This window comes from Oreochromis aureus, linkage group 7 (genome assembly GCF_013358895.1).
Source record: "Oreochromis aureus strain Israel breed Guangdong linkage group 7, ZZ_aureus, whole genome shotgun sequence".
In the NCBI taxonomy this organism is placed as follows: domain Eukaryota; kingdom Metazoa; phylum Chordata; class Actinopteri; order Cichliformes; family Cichlidae; genus Oreochromis; species Oreochromis aureus.
The window spans coordinates 12,625,704-12,646,859 of NC_052948.1; the positions used below are offsets into that span (position 1 = coordinate 12,625,704).

Genomic DNA, 21,156 nt, shown 5'->3' on the forward strand with positions numbered 1-21,156 from the left:
AAGATTAAAAATAATAATAATAAATTATTGTATTATTATACATTATTGCACAAGCTTATCTTCTTTATAGCTTTAGGTAATTAGCTGTAATTAAAGAATAAAGCTATAACACTGAGCAATGATTTAACCATTTTGTAAAATGCTAAAACTGAATTCATGTTTCATGTTACATAGATGAGATTTTGAAAGTCAAAATAATGTTGAAAATTAGCTTTTTCCCCTGAATGAGCCGTTTAGGTTTCTATCCACATCGCTTACCTTCTCTGTGACTGCACGGGCGCACTCGATGAGCTCCCGTTTGGAGAAGCTGTCAGTAGGGCTGAGCTGCAGGGCTCCAGCCTTCTGGACCAGGTAAATACAGCCATGGCCCAATTCTTGCACCCGCGTCTTTATCTGGAAACCAACCTGAAAGCATAACCAGGCATCAGCTTCACTGCAGCCATCTCATTTGTGTCATTATACTACACAATAATCTCCTTAACTGGCATCTCTCTTATCCAGCGGGTGGGTGATAAATGATTTCAAGCACCCTCAGAGAGGGAATGCTGGCACTACACCTTTAATTTCCAGACTGCAATTCATGGGTGGGTGGTACTTCATTACAAGCATCACTATAGGCTTTTAGACTTGTAGAGGCAAAATGTCGCTATGGTAACCAGCAGTCTGTTATATACAAGATATTGATAAGAGCTGTGTGCTTATTAGTGCAATATTTCCAGACATTGCTGTCCTCTGGACAACAGAGAAAAGCTTCAAGTCAAGAGTCCGTGGGTGCTGCGAGAGACTGATGCTGGAGGGGTACATTTCTGTTTGATCTCACATTGCTGGTGCAGCCTTGAGGAAGAGGCGTCATATCAAAGAACACCAAACATCTGCTCTGATCAGTGTGTGAGCAAATATATCCGGAAGCATTTTGGTGTAAATTGCAGACCTATGCTGATAACTCAGTCTGACATTTCTGCAGCACAATTGCTAAAAGATACAATGAATAATGATTTTTTTTTTTTCCATACAGGAGTGTAACGTTCCCCCCACATCTTCCACAAAAAAGAAAAAAGAGAAAAGTGTTCTCACCTCCTCTGGCTCTGCAGTGGCTGCAGCAAGGTATCCTTGGTGTGCCAGCTGTCCGTAGTCCACCGTCACCTGAGAGGCAAGGCCACCGAGCTCTTCGGGGCAGGTTACCGACTTAGTCATCTGCGAGAATATGCATCAACTGATTAATGTTCCTTCAGCCCTATTGTCAAACATTGGCATTGAAGATTTGCTGTAAATACTGCAGACATGAGGTACGCATGAATATTGTAATGCATTTGCATGCTCACCATCTCCTGTGCTGTGATGGCAATGGCCTTAGAAAATTTGACCATGGTGGTTTGGTAGTCTACAAAGGAACCCTCGGGTTCAGGGGGTGTTCCTTCAGCCAGCTGTAAAGATTAAACGGTAGCTACAGATTTGGTAAGGTGTATACATAAACAAATATTCACAAATATGAATTAAAAAATCGATGAGCTAATTTCCAATGAACACGCTTAATCATGAACATTAATACAGCGTTAGTTTTATTGTGCATCATATGAAAATCCTTTAAGTGTATCTTGCTTTGTCCATTGATGCAGGTTCCGGAAAGAAATGGAAAATTTTTGCACACCAGACAGATCAGGCTGATCATTAAATATGTAAGGATGATATGCTATCTGACTTTTTCAGATGCATTTGTGCTCTGAGTCCAAAGAGAGAGCGCTGAGTGTTTTATTTTTTCAGCTGGAGAATGTCCAGTGAATTAGTAAATATGTTGGTTGCAGTGCATTGACAAAGTCAATAAATCTTAGATTTTTAGTGTATAGACAAAATACTTGTAATGCCCTGGATGTCACATTACACCAAAACAGTATACAATTTTTATTTTTTACTATGGGAATGGATATATATGTAATTTCCCACATTACAAGTCTACAATTAATAGAGTAAAAGTGCTGTCTGAATTTGCTAATTCTAACCTTATTTTTTTCCCCTGAAGCAGATACAACCCCATTTATTTGATAATGATAATTTTTTTTAGTGTATACATTTATTAAGCCGTTTCCACTTTGAGTTCTTCATGGATATTCCATTTTCTAGATAACATGCACACTCTAATGAAAAGTATAAAAGGCACAAGAAGGGGAAAAATAGGTGTTTGCTGAACTGGGCCAAGTGCTTTACATCTGAGTTTGCACGTGTCGCTGTCAGTTATTAACTAGACTGTCAACACACATGTCCTCTAGCCTATGACTGAAAACTAACATCACCAGTGGGCTGTGGATTTTAAAACGTGCCATCTTCTGGACTAATAAGAGTCATTCACAAGCATACTCTTTCAGAACACCCACTGTGGCTTTGGAGAAAGCTCATTCTGCTTTCAGACAAGTTGGGGGTCAAGTGGCAACTTGAAATCCACTCAAAGTACCCAAGAAACGTTCTCTTGAGACTGAATGACAACAACAGTCTTTACTCACCCTGCCCATAGCCTCAGCGATGGACTCTACCATACCCCCAACCATGCCGCCCTCGCTCGCTGCCTCATTCAGAGTCACCATGATGTCGTCAACAGCCTCCTTCATCAGCTGGGCTGCTTCATTGATGGCATCGTGTGTGTGGGATGCCTGAGGACACGGGCAGCTGATTAACGTTACTGTGACGCCATCTCGGTTTAGCCAGGAGGTAATTCATCAGCTTGACAACAGCTCTACAGTGCACCTCAAGCTAGTAAGAACTCAGTGTCCAACTAGAGGACGTGTCACCAGGCTGGTTCCTTTCTGATTTAAGAACAGATATCATCCCTGCTGGCTAATAATTCAAACTTAGTCTATTTTGTACAATAGTAAATCTATATCTCAGAATGTAGCCATAAAAATAAAATTATAAAAGCCTGGGGTAGTCAGACAATCTGGTAAGAAAAAAAAGCTTCTAAGGAGCTCATTTCAATGTTTTATGGCTGTAATGATGGCAGCAGAGTTTGAGTAAAAGCACAATCATTTCAGAATGGGATTAGAAGTTGTGCAATGAACAGGTTTAAAAAAATCACTTAAATCTTAAAATCAATTCCAACACTAATACAGAAAACTTAAAAAGAACTCCTGAAGCTTTGTTCTGCTCAGTTTGATAATACAAATGGTTTATAGCTGAAAGAATGAGAGAAACTGTGAAAGAAGGGATTCATTAATGTGCAACAATGAATGGACTGACGACGATGGACAAAGATGTTCCATTATGTTTTGAAACTCGTTGTTTTCCATTCCATTACAGCTCATCTCTGAAGTCAGGCAAAACACAGCATCGACATGAATAGTAAAACTGTACACTACCTTTGGGTTTCCCCCGCCTTCCTTGGCAGCATAGAGCATCTGCAGGGCGGACTCAGCAAGCGTCTTGGTCTGGTCCAGGATGGTCATCTGCTGCTGGTGGTCATGCAGCTTAGAGGCCAGGCCCACCGATGCCATAATTAGTGGCTCAAAGTAACCGGCCAACTGGGTTACCTGAGACGAAGCATTTAAGACAATAGTCAGAGAAAAGTTGAACCAAAACATACAAAACTGTGTGTTTTCCTCCTAAATCCAGAGGGAATGAAGAGATACACTGTCAGACTAGCACCTTGTGTCCTAGTTGGGCAGCTTCGCCTCGGGCAGCTGTAGAGACTGGATCAATGAGATGACCAATCTCCTGTACAGAGGATGTCAGCTGCTCCTGGAGTGCCTGGTGAGTTACAACAGCAGAGAATTACAGTAAAAGTCTCAACAGAAAGACTACAGATCTCATTAAGTTCCTCTTCCCTCTCGCACAGGATATAGCTGATGGGGGATTTGAACTCACTTCCATGGAGATATCATCTCTGCAGGGTAGGGTCTGGCCAACCGCTGCTAGTGAGGCTTGCTCAATGTCCCGGATACACTTATTGATGTTATCAATGGAGTAATCACACTCCCTCTGTCCCGGTGCCTTGTCCCTGTCACCAGAAATAATGGGAAAAAAGAGACAAATGTCTCTACCTTAATGTGCAAATAAATATATAAAAAGAAAATCTGGAGATTTGACTTGTAAGAAAAATGATGCTCATATCTACCCATAGCAGATCAGCTTAGATAAATATAAATAGTAAAATCAAGGAAAAGAAGCTTGCTTGGTTAAAAAATAAAGATCAAAAAATGAAAAAATATATATTCACCTAAAGCCCTAAAGCTCACAAATGAATCTGTAATGCAATCTGTAATCTTGCAGTCATATTATTACCATGGGCTTTACCAGGCAATCAGCACATAGTCACAATGGTCTGCCTAGCTAATCAGCCACTGGCTTGAAACTCATTTTTGTTATGCAGGCATGAGAACGACATCATTTTTTATTCAGCTCCCGTGAGAAAGTGGCAACACGTTTCCTCCAAATGCTTGAATACTCGAAAAATACTGACAGTCAAGGTTAAATGTTAATGTCTGTTAATTGTAGGTCTTAGCTGCTGTGAGAGCTGGTAGGACACCACATAATGAAATGTGTTTCACATCCACCGTAGCGAGTCCCACTGTTCTGTACCGTTCGCTAATCTATTACTAAGCAGTGGGGAACTCAGTAGCTATATACTAATGCAGCAATTTCCTGCTTAGCTGAACAGATATCACAAAAAAGTCCTCCAATATGAGAATTTCTTTTCTCTCACTGCAAGGAAACCTTTCTAAACTTTGAAGACACGGCTGCAGAGACAGATATGATCACAGGTGGGATTAATACAAACCTAATAGAGGTGATGAGACTCTTGATGGAGTCAGAAACTGTCCTGGAGTGGCCGGCTAGTATGGACCAGGTGGGGGGATCTTTGGGGTTAAGGACCAGTGAGCGGGCTGTTTCTAGAAGGTAAGTGGAGCTATCGAGCATGGAGCGGGCTGAACGCACAATGGGCTCCTGTGCTGCTGAGCCCTGTGGAAACGAAAAGATTAGTGTAGGAGAAACAACAGCCCAGGTAACAGCTCGACAGTGAAGAGCTAGCTGTACTGGTCTGACAGTTGTTAATATTCCTTGACTACCTGAGCAAGATCAAAGGTGCAATCAAAGGGAGGGATGAGATTAGAAAGGCAGCTTTACACAGACTCACGAAGAAACACCTTCAGTCTTTATGATACGAGCAAAACCCCCCCTTGACAATTAGATTAACAAGCTGAAGATTAGAGCAGCTGTGCTAAGAGAAAGTGCCGTTAAACACTGCCCTCCAACAGATTACAGCCATAAAGCTTTTAGAGGACTATGCGCAAACTATTCCACTCAGATTGAACAAAAAATACATCCTTTTTTTTTAGCCTTTCCTTGACAATAACAAAAGGAACTGAAATATCTGGACCTCAATTCAATTTCCTCTCCTGCTCACAGCACAAACCTTTGCTTGTTGGCTCAAATAAAAGGCAGTTTTTAAGCAAACTGAGTACACAAGTCACAAACACTCATTTAATCTCACTGAAAAGCGCAACATCTTCTGTAGGATGAACTGAACATTTTCACTGCTCCTAAAAAAAAAGGTCACAGATCTCGTTTGTGTTGTTGAAAAGATTTTTATTAACTTTCTGTCATTTAACTAGAAAAGGTGAAGGACATTTTAAAGGAACATTATAAACAAGCATCAACTGAACGAATACCTCATTGCTGATCTGAGCTGGAATGCTTGCAAAATCAGGGTTGTTGGCAAAGGTTGTCAGGTTTTCCACAGCCTCGAGGAGCGGGGCTGTAGCAACGCGGCACCTGTTTCTGTTCTCTTCGGAAAAATCCCCATCCAAAGCCTGAAATAAGACAGTCATGAATATTTGTTCATTTGGCTGTTTTTGTAAGTGTGTAACTATTTATACACACATCTGTATCTTCTCACTTGACGAAAAAGATATCTGTAACAAATTTACACTCAACGTTTTGATCAGTTGGGGAGTTGACCTTGATGGTTTTGACGAGGTTGGCTGTGGTGTTGGCCACCTCTTTGGCTGACTGGACAAACTGTCTCCTAGCCACTGGGTTGGAAGTTTTAGAAGAGGCCAGGCGACAGGCGTTACAGAGAGCTGAGGTGTGCTTGGCTACAATTGTTGCTGCAGACAAGACCTTATGAACAAATGAACCAAAACCATTAACAAAGAGGAACAGCTGTATAAAATAAAATTAGGTAAGGCATGGGGGCATTGATTCTTTAAACACAGAGGTCAGGTTTATTCTTAAAAAACTGTATTTAATTAAAGAGATATGACAGAATTAACAGCAAGTTATTAAAGACTACTCAGTCTCCATATGCCAGGAGACTAATGTTCTGCAGCCTTTAATGGATCTTACCTGTGAGGGACTGCTGGCAGGATCCACTAAGTTCTGACAAGCCATCTGTATAGCTTGGTGGGCTCGTGCAAACTGAATGGGATCCACCAGCCCCTCATGGCCTGACTGACTACTAGGATCAGAAACACCTACAAGATAAGAGGCCTGTGGAATAGAAAACAAAAGTGTGTCATGTGCTCCCAGTTACACTGGATGCCCCCCAAAGACAAAGGGTCACAAAGGGGAATACAGAGCAGGCCGTGGCCAAGGCCGCCACACCCACTCCATAGGAATGGGGTCCTAACCACAGACTGTGAAAGGATATACTCCCACATTATATATATACCTTTGACGATATGGTGTAACCAATACAGTTTCAACCTCTTACGAGTCTGTGGTTAGGACATCAAAAGCTGATAAATGTTGAACAACCATGGTTCATGAAAACCATCAAGAGAACCTGCACAAACACTGAAATACTCCACGCTAACAACAATGCGAGTGCCTATATCTATGACTGAGTGGACAAGAGCTTCACATCAAAACCCACAACAACCCAAAACCCACACAAAACAACAAAGTCAATGACTCTGTGTGGCCACCAACAGAGCACCACAGAAAGGACTGGATGTCCCACAATCATCTGACATTTTCTGTGGAACACACAAGTAGATGACCCCACTCCTCTGTATTTCAAGTAGTGATCAAATGTTAGATGTTTGATTCTGTATGGGGTAAAACCTTAAATAACCAGGCTGAAGCTTGGTAAATAAAGAGGGAGCAAAAGCGAAGAAAGCCAGATCTTAAATGCTCCCGGCCAAGTGCTCCGAGTTGTACTAATTAACCCCGCCTACTAGGAACCTGCAAGACAACGCAGAGGGACAACCAGGGGAAAACCCAGCAGCGCATGGCCAAGGCAGAGATCCGTTACATCATTCATAGCTGTTGATTCACAGGCTAATACCTCCACTGTTCTTAGACTGGTGCAGATCAATCCAATAGGACATCACACAAAGTTGGTACTAGTCAGCTGGCAGGGTGAAGCCTGTTTAATGTCTGCTCTGAGTATGTCAGATATTTGCACCTCTGGTGGGTATCGACTAGAAGGGTTCAGGGCAGCAGTTCATGCGTGAAAGTGATTTCCACCTTGTGAAGATGTCTCAATTTCCTTTTACGCCATATGTCTTGGGCTATGTCAACCTTAAAAATTGATAGCAATTTGCTTTTTTAAACAAAGTGTGTGTTTAATTCTAGGCGTCTAAAAATAAAGAGAAAAAGGGAAGGCGAGAGCAGAAGCAGGGTAAGTCAGAGCGAGTTAGTACGGCGCTGTGATCTCACCTGTCCTGCAGCCTCTGTCAGCCCACACAGAGCTTTGGACGCCAAGCCCACGCTCTCCCCGAAGGCCACCACATCACCTGTCTTACAGTGCTGAGAAATGCCTGCCATTGACTCCCCTAGGACCTGAGGCACATGAAAATGGAGAAAATGTGGACAAATTAGCTCTTCAGCTGCCTACCATGTAAAATATTTGACAGTTAGTGTACATACTGCACTCAGTTATTTTATACGCCTGTACTTTTGAGTTCTCCATGACGCTCTCGATGCAATCAAAGTAGGAGAGCTCGTTGACGGGCTCACTGGGGTTATCCAGCAGACCTCTGACAGCCTGAATACAGACGGAGACATAACAACTTAAACTACAATATTACATTTCTACGTTGATATCCTTAGAAATTTATCAGCTACTTAATTCAGACCTGAGGCTAACGTTATAATTATAAATCGATCTGCGCGGAGATAAATCATCATAATCAAGGCCTTAAATGAACAATATTAATATCATTTAAAACTATTCATAGTATAATCATCGGTAGGCTTCAGAATGTAAAAATGCTCCTGTTATATTAGTGTTGCTAATGCAGCTACTGTACTATTGTTCTGAATGTATTATCCAGCTATAAAACATGGCTATATAGGAGGAATCTAATGGAAAATAGTGCGAAACCATGAGAAAAAAAATACAAAACTCATAAACTTTAATTAAAAAACATGAAATACAGGCATGCACATAAACCAGAAAACCTCTGTGTGCTATCCTGTATGTGAGGAAAGCTACCTCCAACTCCCTCAAGGCGTTGTCACACTCCTTTTGTCCTGCTGCTTGCTGCGTACAGAGCGTTATCAGCTGGTTAATACTCTCTGTCACCGCCCTGAAACACACAGGCAGCCACACAGCCTCTTTAGCTCTCACATGTGTCCTCTGCATGCACGCACAGGCTGGCTTCACTCACACATGCTTTTAGCCCCCCATTCAAGCATGGCACTGCCGGCTTCTCACTGCGATTGGATAACACAGCTCACAGGAGTGCCGAGATTGTCTCGAGTTTGTGTTCAGCCTTGCTGAGCACAGACAGGCTCAAGCCAAGGCTTCCATCTTCCTAATTAGACAGAGAGAAGTCAGTCAGGCCTAAAGCCCTGCGGGACCAGCTGCTTGGCTTCTCTCCACTAAGGGGAGGATACGTACTCCCCCTAGCAATGCCGAACAGACACACTGTAGGAGCGGCATACAGATGTAGTAAGAAGCTGTTTTCTATAGCTATCATTACTTGCTACGGATCTTGAGCGAGGATTCACATGATCCATACTACTGAGCTGTTCACCTCACTGGCAAATACAACATAGCATTCAGAAAATCTGACACATTTCAGGTACTGCTTGCATTTTATCGCACCTTGCTGCCACAGCTAGGAGATTCTTAGCATTGGCTGCACCTGGATCCACAGACAGAGACTTGGCAGCCAGTAGCAGCTTACTGGATGCCATGGAGATGTTCTTCAGATTACCGATGACTTGGATCTGGTCGTCCTTACTCTGCACATGCAAGGAATAAGAAAAATTCAGGTGAATTTTGTTTTCGATGGTTTCAAATCTGTATTAAATATTGTGTTACATTTGTTAAGTATTTGCAGTATTGGTTACAGTGTTATACTTTACAGTAATGGCGATCCTCTTTTGTCACTCAACAGGTATTTTTGAGTCTTTGATTGTCAAATTTATGTAATGTTTGTTTTTTAGTCAAATTAATATTGTGTGTATAAGTGACAATTATCGATTAATAATTTTTATGCAATATTATTGTTTTCCCTTATGCAAGTTTATTATATCAAAAAGCCTAACTCTAATTTTTGTTGTCACAGCTAAAAACTGCTGTACTGATTAAAGAAGTAATGCACTTAGTTATATGAGCCTTTGTGGGCTTGACTTCAGTCTCATAAATTCCCCCCAAAATTGAATTTTCTCCTGAAACTCATCAGAGTATTCTTGTTCCAAGACATTAAGGCTATTTCATGTGGGAAAGATTTCCGACGACGGTGTGTGCGCCTCCTTTCACAGAACAGCACAAACCGGCTCTAACCAGAATAAAAGAGAAGCAGGAGCCTCCGGTGTAGAAGAGAACAAGGGGACAAGTTAATCAGAGTCTCTAGACTTTGAAACCAACACCTCATGGGTCCTCAACTGGCAGCTTCATTAAACGGTACCCACAAAAATCTATTTCAGTGCCAAAAGTGAAGAGGTGATTCCAAGATGCTGGCCTTGTAGGCATGGTTACAAAGAAAAAGCTATATCTGAGACTATACACTAAAATGACCCATTACGATGGGCAGAAAAACACAAACATTATCAGGGGAAAATCTGAAAAAAAGGTGTTGTGGACAAACAAAATGTGCATCTGAGGTGTTTAGATGTACATTCAACATGCAGACATGTTGAAGAAATGTGATAGCTGTTGTAAAATAAGAGATTAGTACAGGTTAAAAACAATCTTGAAGAAGAAAGGCTGTCCCTTTACTTTTCATATGCAGTGGACACCACTTCATTGGAGCTAATTTCCTCCTATAAAAGGTAAAGATCGAACTCAACATGTAACCCCAAATTATGCAAGATACCTAGTTCGCCTTTATTCTGTTTACCATGGAGTGACCAGCACAGTCACTGGGTGGTGAGCGATCAGTTTGATAGTATTCTACTTAGACAGGAGTCAGGACCTACAAACCAGTCCAAGCTGTGGGAGTATCTTCAGGACACATGAGATAAAATTTCCCATGTGTACTAGTGTACATCCTCTTCAGTGTCTGATATTTAGAATTTTGAATGAATGAGCAAAATATTCAGAACAAGAACATCACACGAAGCATCTGAATACTTTGTCGCTCTTTGGAGGAATTAGCGTGACTAACTGAATGCGATAGCTCTTGGTTAGTAAAGTAATGCAAAGATGCACTCTGCATTTGAAGCTTTTGAGTTTACCTGATAAAAGCTTTAAATGAACTGCTGGCACTGGATCACTATTAAACTGTGTCACTGGAGCGTGAAGTCTTTGTATGGTCATGAAACCTACCTGGGTGTGTCCTGCCATCTCAATGCCAGCATCCAGGAACTCATCAAAGTCTTGGCTAAACTTCCCTGAGGCTGCAGCCAGCTGGCTGCTTCTTCCACGAGAGGAGTGGACGACCTCGCCTGCGGAGTGGTTGAGTTCAGCTGCTGTGTGGTTCAGATCAGACTGGGCCTCTTGGAATGTCTTACTGCAGGGAGGGAGCTTCAAAGACAAGACATGCACATTAGGCCACACTTTGGAATATTAAAACTGCAGGCAAAAGGAATTATTCTGTTTGGGGATAAAGGGTCTATATATAAATACTCTCATGTCATTACGCAAACATAAAAGGCAAGAAATCCCTAAGAAAAAGCTTAAGCAACACTCACAAAGTCCACTAGTAGCTTCTTGCTGGCCTCGCCTATGCTCCTGAGGGCCATGTCAACATCCTTCTGGCCTGGCAGGCAATTCACACAATTATTAAGGGAGTGCGAAACTGCTTTGGCCACCTGCAACACAGTACAACATCTGTCAATGGTCCGTCATTAGTCATTCTAAAAATGTGCTACACAACAAAGCCCCAGAGCAAAGCTATATGTGGAGAAATATCTCAAATGCAAATTGGGCTCACAGCAGTGCACAATAATCCGTGTCACTAATTTATGCTGCTGTCACAGATATATGCCAAACAATATGTTTATCCCCTGAAGGGCTGCAGGAGAATGAACAGTTTTACTCCAGCACTCCTGAGAGAGGGAAACCAGCCGAGAAATGCATAGCAGAGAGGAAAAAAAAGAGCAACACTTAGTAGAGGGGACGACTGTAATGGAAAAATCTTTACAAACCAGTAGATGAGGGAGACAGGGGCCTGAGCAGAACAATACATGGCTATCAGTGCTTCTCAATCTGTCTGTCTGTCTGTCTGTCTGTCTGTCTGTCTGTCTGTCTGTCTGTCTGTCTATCTATATGCTAATAAGTGGTATGCTACCTGTGCCAGTCTCTGCTGACTCTCAGCATCTCCAGGATGAACCAGGGCCTGATGTGCTTCATGGATGAGCATGGCTGAGCCCTCCATCACACACTGGGCTGAGTCCAGCATGGCAGCTGCAGCCTGAGGCTCCTTGGTGCTGGCTGCCACACCTCGGGCGGCTTGAGCTAATGTCCTCAGAGCCTGTGCTGTTTCCCTAGCAGCAACACCTGTGAAATATGAGCGACGATTTAGCAAATACATTCATTCCAGCGTCGCATTTCAGCAGCCCTGTTTAAGCAGTACTAACTGAGAGCTATGTGTATTTCCCGTCTTTACTAAAACTGTAATGACATTGTGCAAGTCAGCAAGCAGGATTTAGCAGCACCACACTGTGAAAAAAAGAAAAAAAAATCATTATACTCAAATAACTTCATTGTTTAAATAAATCACTTAATATGATAAATAAAGCCTCACACTGGAGGTCCCCTCAACTTATTACACATAGAACAGGAAAAAAAAGAAAAAGCTGCAAATTGCATCAAATTGCATTAACCAGCAGAGCGGAGCCATTTGCTGATGGAATGTTAAATCCAGTGAAAAAAAAGATTAATGAGTAGAGAGCAGCACCCTGGGCCACAGCATGAAGTACTGCCTCGGAGCACTCATTGTTAAAAATGTTATTCTTTATCCGTCTTCATCTCAGTTCCACTGAGATCCCCGTTTGAGCCAAAACTGACGGCAAAGCAGTGAAGCCATGTTGGATTCCTGGGGTTCGGTTCAAGGCGGTAATGACAGCACAAATAAAATAACATCTTTAGCTCGGTTTATCCTCAAGACTGACACTCGGCACAATTTTGAGAATTCCTTTTAAATAAAAGTCACAGCCAGTATTCCACATGTATCTAAATGGCTGCTCAAACTTCTCAGCCCCACTCGTGTATAAAATACACTACCTGTGTAGTGTTCATTGCCCTGTGCAGCACATGTCAGCAACTGGGCCATGGAAGAGCCCACAGTCTTAGACGTGCTTCCCAAATCCTGAGCGCATTTTTCCAGCTGTATGAGCAACAGAACAAATAAATAACTCATTTGATTCATGGTTAAGATTTCTTTAGCATTTTGGTATCTCTACACAGCAGCTATCTCTAGCCTAATGTTTCCTTAACAAACTGTAGTTGTTGCTATTTACTGACCGTTTCTCCAGGAAGTGGTTTGAGTTGGCCATCAATGACAGACATCTTGGCATCCTGAAGTTCACTCTTGAGTGTCTGTACAGTTTTGAGGGCTAAGTCAATCTCCAGAGGGCCACAAGCTTCATGTGCCTTTAAAAAAAAAAAAAAAAGTTAAAAAAAATCCACAGACATAACCGTTACTCAAACACAAACCATACGTTGGAGACAAGATGCAATCCTACATGTAAATGTGTGACATGAGATCACAGAATTAGACTCTAATTGGACACTAATTGAAGCCAGTGACAAATTTCCTGCATCAGTGAGAAGAATCATGCTCACGGCGTTATGTAAGGATACCTTCTGTGTGGCAGTCCTGAGCTCCGCCAGGCAGGTAGCTAAATTCTTGGCACACTGGCCCAGTTGCATAGCAGCAGCTTGGTCGGCCACTGTTGGAACTGCTGACTTTGCAGACGCCACCATCTTACTCCCAGGCTGAGAGACAGTAATAGAAACACACCAAGAAATGAGATTCCTCTGATAGAGGGTTATAGTCACTCACTGTGTCAAGGTGAAATACAAACCTGTAAGAAGCTCTGGCTGGCCATGATGAGGGCGAGCTGGGGGCCCAGCTCCTCAGGCTGGCCTTGGCTGCTCCTCATTCCCTGCACCAACTGGGGAATACTATCTGCTACCATCTGAAATTAAACACCACATAATGTTTGCTTCATATGCCACAGCATCATGACTTACTGAGAAAGGTGCTAACAAGGTTCCCAAACAAGACACTCCCTGTGACAACATGTATTATATGTAAATACAGGCTATAACATTAGTACAAAAGAGCACAGCACAAAGATTACAGGATCATACCTTGCAGCTGTGAACTAACTGTTGGTGTGAGGCAGTATTTTTGTTGGAAGCAGCTGCGTTTTGGGCAGCTGCGATGGTCTGTGTAGCAGCAGCCGCTGCCTGCTTAGCAGCGATCTGGTCAGAAGACACAAATGGAGAAAATGTATTTTCAAGTAAGAGAGTGCTGCTCGGCTAAGAGGAATGTTCACTTTTGCTCTGTGCAGTATTATGCTGTCATGTTCTGTACTCCAACAGAGTTCTAATCAGACTAAAAGGGGTCACAACCAAAAGGTTTTGGAAGAAGAGGGAAATGGATGGAACTACGCTGCTCGGTCATTATTTCATGAAGTGATCAGTACTGCTTTCACTTGGCCACGTTTCCAGAACTAAAGCTAAAAATAGCCTGTGTAGCTTACATTAATTCATAGACACAAGACAGGGTTTGAAGCAATGATGGGACTGAAAACAAAGCTGTTAAATGGGTGAGGAGATACTGATGGAAAGATATACGTAACACATGGTGTCGTTATATAGAGAAATTAAGGTCGAATTCTGTGTAGGATTTACACAGAGGTGCAAATACTTTGCGTAACCCTAAAGTGCAGTATACAGTCCCTATATGATTGATAGATTGATAGATTGATAGATTGATAGATAGATTGATAGATTGATAGATAGATAGATAGATAGATAGATAGATAGATAGATAGATAGATAGATAGATAGATAGATAGATAGATAGATAAAAGGGTCTTGTCTAGCATATCCTCCACTAAGGCAAGTGCCCTTGTTTTTCTATTGCAATTTTAAAGAATGTGATCAGTATAGAAAAGAAAACATTTAATGGCTTCTTCCTTTGAACTTAACCCACTCAATCAACTTTCATGAAATTCGGCTTGGTAGCTTTTGCATAATCTTGCAGAGAAACAGACAAACAAACCCCACCTATTACACTGCCACTTCAGCTTGTGGCTTGTCAGTGGAATATATAAAATGATATGCACATCATGCTGTCTGAATAAAACTGGATAAATTAAGGGGTCTTAAGGGTCATAGTGTCATCTGTTATATTTGTCACATCCACTTGGATATGCCCAACATTCTGGTCTTCCCCAGCTTACATGCTGTCTCGATAGAGGTTGCTATTACCATCGTTACTGTGAACATCTGATGCAAGAAGGATGACTGAGATGCATGTCTGATAGCAGGCTTATTCTAGCCCTCGGTAATGCATAGTTTATGTGCCTAGAAAACTGAACACTACACTGTGTGTTCTTGGGCAGAGAGCGGGAAGTCATTAGAGGCAAACTGATACCAAGGGCTAAATACAGATTTTTACACTTAGATGGTTCATTCACAGCACTAATGGGACTTATAGCACAGTGCTATAAGAAAGAGAAATAATACAAATATAATAAATTGCCCAGCAGTTGTTTCTACTAATATGGGCTGAAGCACATGGTTATTTGCATCTGTTTTCTTTTTTTTTCAGTGTCTTCTTTCTTCTTTTGTTTTTTCACCATCTTTCTTTTGCAGGGATTGTAAAATAACAGAAAGAGATGTTTGTGTCACACTTTTGTCGGTAAAGTGAAACAAGAAGAAGATTTATGTTTTGATCAAGGTCAGACGACAGAACAAATGACGACACGTTGAGTCCTTTAACTCACCTCCAGCCTGTTGACTATTTTTTTCTTTATTGCGTTCTGAGCCGCAGCATTAGTGGCGACACGTAGCCCTTCAGCTGCCTCTCTGAGTCTCTGTTGCTGGTCTTCATTGTCCGGGTAGGCGGCTGCCCCCTGGGGGACGCATTAACACACATTCATGTACACGTGTGCAGATGTGCACACGCGGACACACACTCCCTCACACATACTGTACTGCACATACAGAATCTAACAACAGCTATCACATCTCAGCAATAAAAGTTTAAACAACTCTGGTTATGCACGTTGTGCAATAGATGGAAAGAGTCATTTAGATCTGTCTGCTTTTTGACAGTTTCCAAGGAAACCGTCAGTGCCAGATCCTCACTTCCTCTTTGATAATGGCAGTGACGTAGTGATTAATGTGTCACAGATCAAAAACATCTAACGAGCCATAAGCAGCATTTCACATGCCTGCGTATTTCACACTGATAATATCCTGCTCAGCAGTGCCAGGGGCTCATTAAGAGCCACTGATGCGGCAGCCTTTTTATTTTGGATGTGAAATGATGCTAGTAGCTAGTGCATACAGTAATGCCAACACTTGTTTTCTATCAAAGGGAAGATATTCAGTTCAATTCCTTTAAAACTGTTCTAGATATAACAACAAAATAAAATGCACTGCATCAAGAGCTGGGTTAAATTTTGTTGCATACAATAAGGTACAATAAAGTAATGTAGTAATGACTGAAAGCAGTTAGCTTGTCTGGCATTATGTTAACCGCACTGCATTGTGAGGTTAAGCCTGATGCTTTCCTACCTTCGCAGCCTCCACCATCCGAGCTGTGGCATCAGCCAAGAGCTTGGCTGCAGCAAGCAATTTTTTGGAGTTGTCAACATCAACTTCTGCCTCTGCATCTGATCTCATGGCATTGACCAAGTCAGAGGTAGCTTGGGCTAAAACTCTGGCCTGACGGACCATCTCACCTGTTCACATGCAAACACCAAGTTAGTGCAAAGTCCCCGTATAAACATCAAAATGATCTATTACAACTGTTACAACTGAAATTCAGCTGATTTGAGCTTTTGTCCATTTCCATTTTCCTTTTGTCTTTTCAGTGACGAGATCTATACTAATGAAGACGGAATTATTAGCACCTCCATAAAAATGTCATTTTTATTAGAAAGCCAGTGATTTTAACACACCTTTTCCAAACAGCCTGGTTTAATTTCTGATACTTGTATTACTTTAAAACAAAATGACAAAATCACAAAAAACTAAAGCTGGCAGGGTCAAAATTTTTAGCCTGCTGAAGCTAATAGACATTTGTGTATCATTTTGCTGGACAATAACCTGCAGTCATTTGTTCTAGTTTTCAACAAGCCTCACACACATCTCCTAATCAACCCCAGCCCATTGTTCTTTGCCGAATGTCTGAATCTCTGATGGTCTTCTGGCATGGACCGTGGTCTTCAGTTCACCCCACAGATTTTTAATGAGATTCAAGTCGGGGCTTTGAGCAAACCAGTCAAAACCTTCTTTCAAAATCTTTATATATCTTTCTTTCTTCATGATTCCTTCCACCTTGACAAGATTCTCAGTTACAGATGCACTGACGCATCCCCACAGCATAATACTCCCACCACTGTGTTTCACAGTGAAGATGTTTTTTTTTTTTTATTGTACACCACTCCCTTCTTTCTCCACACATCTCTGTGTCCAAAGAGCTCTAATTGAATCTTATCTGACCAAAGGAGATGCTTCCAGTATACATAATCATTCTCCAGGTTGTCCTTAGGATTCTTCCGTTAGGCTTGAAGGTATCTCATGTGCAGAAATGGAGTTGTTCTTGGTGTGAAATCTCACACTCCATTCCTGTGCAGGATAGTGATTGTGTTCTCTGAGACTCCACTTTCTGACTTATCTAAATCATTCACTAGTGTGTTGGCAGTTATTGTTGGGTCTCTAGACACGTCTCTCACTAGTTTGCTTTTCAGAGTCTTTGAAATCTCCCACATCCATCCTCTGATCTGTACTTCGTGGCTTTGTTTGAATTTTTGACGATTTCTTGATGACTCTTTAACACAAACACCATAAAATAACTTGATTTTACAAGCTTTGAGCATTACAAAGTTAAAGCAAATCCTTGCACAGCAGTGGTTTGTGCTATGGCTCAATAAAAAGATCAGTTTTTCAGTGGGTTAATAATTTTTGACCCTGGTCATTTTTACTTATTCTGAAATGATCCAGTTATTCTGTGCAAACAGAATTAATTTATGCTTTCTAAAAAAAGTGCTGTTTAGAAATACTACATTAAAAATTTCTTGCTGTGTTAAAAAGCCACTTGGGAAATTTTGACAAAAACTTTAAATTTCAGGGACTAATAATTTTATTCTCAACTGTACATCTGTATCAACCTTGACAGCCAGCATATTTTTTAAAAGGTTTTGCAAATATTGCCTCCTATGAAAATGTAGACAAAACGCTTGTGAGGCCACTAAAAGGATTTCTAACACTTTGACTATAATAACCCCTCATTAATACATACAGATCTTCATTAAAGGCATAATTGATGTGATTGGACGATGAATGTTACTGGTAAGTTCGGGTCTCATTACCAGCTTACATATGAGACTGTAGAGGTAAAACAATTTTTATGTAAATTTGAAAAATCATACTACTTAAACTTACACGACCAGAGCTGTTAGAGCTGTAAGTATTTCAATGTTCGACAAATTAGCACAGTATATTAATTCATCCTAACATGCAAACCTAGTGCATCAGTAAGAAATTTCTGTAGTCGTGCAGGTTCACACCATCTTCATCTTCATCTACTCTCATAGCTAGGTTTCTAGTGAGTCATCCCTGTTCCCACAAATAAAACAATCTTTTGATATATGTTGCATCTCCACACACACCTGCTACAAAGAGCTGTGTTTCCCCACTCACCCACCTCCGGCTCAAAAATAGCTCACCCAGAGAAGACTATGAAATACATTTATATGCGTTACAGCCTACATGCTAATTTCTTGGGATTCAACCAACACACTCTGTTGAGAATCAACTCAACAATGAGATTAAATGAGAAAAGCGTAGCAGTGCCTCAGCATTTAAACATTTGTTCTCTCAAAAAATCCCCAGGTCATGTGTTTCCTGTTAAATTTCAAAGTCTTCCTGATGCTGATTGGGACCAGATTGAGTACTCTGTAGTGGTTTTGGATGACATGTTTCCCATAACCCCTTGAGAATCGACTGTGTTTGAAAATTCTTCGGCCTCATGGTTCAAGCCATTACGAATAGTGTTAGCTTTCAAAACAGGTCGAGGATTTTTAAGATCACTTAACATACACATAAACACAAATATACCTTCAGCCCCCCCGTGATAAAGTAAAAACACATTAAAACAATTCAAATAAACACAGGTATTCACTCACCAGCATCACCCATGGAAGTGAAAATGTTTTCGGTCACGTTCATAATCGTATCCGTGGCCTGGTCATAACGTCCAATAGGCTCGCCGCAGCTGGCATAGTGGCGGACGTGCTGCAGGAGGTCGCTGAGAGCCTGGCTCACCACACCAGCTGCTGCCCCAACTTGCTTCAGCAGCTCACCGTCGTCGCTGGCCGAGCGGCAAGCTTTGACGCAGGTTTCCACGGAACGGTCCACCAACTTCCCGGCCTCGACAAGCTGCTCCTGACACACTGGGGAGCTGATGGTTGGGCTCACCACCTGCACCACACACAGATGTTGGCAGAAATAGTCAAAGGAAACAAAATAGTGAAAATCTGAAGACACAAACTGTATCTACAATTAATCTTACCTCACCTAACCAAATGCTTTAAAAAAAAACATATTGTTACATATATATGGAATACATTTCTTTAGTTGCTATTTAAAGAATTCAACAAATACAATGAAGATCTGCTTCAATTGAATAAAAAATAGTATTACATATTTTTTAAATATGTCATATACGTGCCATATACTTTTTTTGGATCATTTTCTGGTTAATAGTTGTCCTTTACCTACTGGGCTGCTGAGACGAACAAGTTTTACATCAGTACCTTAGTGCAGGCGACCAGCTGTGAAGTGGACAGGGCACACTGAGTGGCAGCTGCAATCACCCGGTTCTGCAATATGGTGTCTTCGGCCACCTGGGCCACGTTCTTGGCCTTCAGGACTAACATAGCAGCTGCATTGGCCACTGCTTTTGCCAGATTCATCAGGGTGTCCTGCAACATATTAATCAATGTCCTTCACTGAAATACAGCGCAGCTGCAAACATGTGACTGATGGGATCAGGAAAGTAAATGTTTTCCTATTGTTTCAATCTATATAGAGTGATTACTGCACAGCTAATGCATGAGGAACAAGTGTAGCACATAACAGAAAGAGGTAAATGGTTAAGAATTTTAGGCAGCACATCTGTGCTACTATGTACAGCAAATGGAATACAAACTATGTTAATGTAACAGAAGAACACTGTCTCAAGGTCAATGAGAACAAGACCGTGGATGATTTATGAGCCCTCTTCTCCAGGCATTAACAGTAAAGAGAGTGGTATAAAAGCTGCGAGAGGACATCTAAACTAAGGTGTATGTGGCATGTAAATGAATTTCAGAGTAAAAGAATAAATTAGGCAGCTAGAGAAGGCTACTGAAACGGTTCTGTTAGTGGAGGTCTGGAACAATGCATTGCCACTTTACTACTAAAAGCTCTCCTTCTGACACTTTGTTTCAAATCCACATAAAGTGAGGGTCTAATAATAAAGTCTGAGGTGATTACGTAAGTTTGTATTGACATTTTTAAAGCGAGTTCAGAAAATATGTGCGCCTTCCTGTTTGGCCAGTAGTGTCATAGAAACAGTGAGGGGGTGGCTTCCAACCTGGAACTTCTCATCAGTCTCGCCCTCCCCCATGTGACGGAGCAGGTCCCCGCTGGCTTGTCCAATGCTTCCTGCTGCCGTCAGCACCGTCTGCCTGGGCTGTATGGGAATGACATCATCACATTCATTACACAGGCTTGGCTTGCTCTCACAGAGGCTCCCATGAATTATCCAAACAGACTTTAGGATCAAAAAATCATCCCCGTAAAACCTTCTGTAATACATCTTTGCTGGGACACAGATAAAAAAAAATATGCAGTTCAAAACTGTGTGTGCCTTTGTGACTACTGCGATTAGAGATAAGGATGAGGTCCAAATCACTACAATAATCAGCAGGTGCCTCACCTCAGCGGCTGCGGGCTCAACAGATCTGAGCAGATCTGACACAGCTCCTGCCAGCATCCTGGCAGCACCCATGAGCTTGTGTCCACTGCCCACCTCATCGTCCATTAATGCCGCTAGCAACTTAACACCCTTAGACATTTCCGTCAGGTTGGAGGAGATGGTGGTGATGGCGCATCCCACTGCTGTGTAGTCAGTTTCTGTCGGCTCACCTGCAGAGGATGGATAGCCATCATTACAAACTAATCGAGTTACATCTCTGCTGTGCATCTTAATATGTTATGCTGCTGCCACCTTAATTTTGCTAAACCATGGAGAAGCTTGTGTTTCACATGCAGCAACAAGCACATCAGTGCCAGTGCTGTAGCTTGAGCCCATTTGAAATGGAAGATGAGCACGCTGACAAAAAGCTTTGTATTAGACAGAGAAGCTAGCATACGTGCAACCAAACAGATGGCAAGGTAAGATTAAAACCAAGCAAAAGGCTGGCTGGAACCTGGCTGGCATTGCGCCAAAAATCATGAGGCGCTGAAAGAGACACTGCCAGTAAACTCCGCTTCAGGACAACAAGTTCAAGATTTATGAATCATAGAAATATTTATGAGGC

At 41.7% G+C, this 21,156-nt stretch overlaps 1 protein-coding gene across 3 annotated transcripts in view; it reads right to left on the minus strand.

Moving 5' to 3' along the window:
* Positions 1-21,156, minus strand: part of tln2b (talin 2b) — an 86,119-nt gene that overhangs the window by 12,623 nt on the left and 52,340 nt on the right. For 2 of the 3 annotated variants that reach the window (XM_039615394.1, XM_031747494.2), the window contains exons 16-44: positions 20,553-20,761; positions 20,208-20,306; positions 19,387-19,554; positions 18,757-19,051; positions 16,142-16,308; positions 15,346-15,474; positions 13,700-13,813; positions 13,411-13,524; positions 13,187-13,321; positions 12,848-12,976; positions 12,608-12,710; positions 11,673-11,881; positions 11,074-11,193; positions 10,709-10,906; positions 9,041-9,180; positions 8,426-8,519; positions 7,886-7,975; positions 7,648-7,770; positions 6,331-6,474; positions 5,920-6,105; positions 5,655-5,795; positions 4,763-4,944; positions 3,850-3,982; positions 3,631-3,732; positions 3,345-3,515; positions 2,496-2,642; positions 1,323-1,424; positions 1,075-1,194; positions 259-405 (exon numbers count right to left, since the gene is read on the minus strand). In XM_039615394.1, coding sequence (XP_039471328.1) covers positions 259-405; positions 1,075-1,194; positions 1,323-1,424; positions 2,496-2,642; positions 3,345-3,515; positions 3,631-3,732; positions 3,850-3,982; positions 4,763-4,944; positions 5,655-5,795; positions 5,920-6,105; positions 6,331-6,474; positions 7,648-7,770; positions 7,886-7,975; positions 8,426-8,519; positions 9,041-9,180; positions 10,709-10,906; positions 11,074-11,193; positions 11,673-11,881; positions 12,608-12,710; positions 12,848-12,976; positions 13,187-13,321; positions 13,411-13,524; positions 13,700-13,813; positions 15,346-15,474; positions 16,142-16,308; positions 18,757-19,051; positions 19,387-19,554; positions 20,208-20,306; positions 20,553-20,761 — 4,211 coding nt within the window. The remainder of the gene's footprint in view (positions 1-258; positions 406-1,074; positions 1,195-1,322; positions 1,425-2,495; positions 2,643-3,344; positions 3,516-3,630; positions 3,733-3,849; positions 3,983-4,762; positions 4,945-5,654; positions 5,796-5,919; positions 6,106-6,330; positions 6,475-7,647; positions 7,771-7,885; positions 7,976-8,425; positions 8,520-9,040; positions 9,181-10,708; positions 10,907-11,073; positions 11,194-11,672; positions 11,882-12,607; positions 12,711-12,847; positions 12,977-13,186; positions 13,322-13,410; positions 13,525-13,699; positions 13,814-15,345; positions 15,475-16,141; positions 16,309-18,756; positions 19,052-19,386; positions 19,555-20,207; positions 20,307-20,552; positions 20,762-21,156) is intronic. The other variant, XM_039615395.1, reaches the window with a different exon arrangement.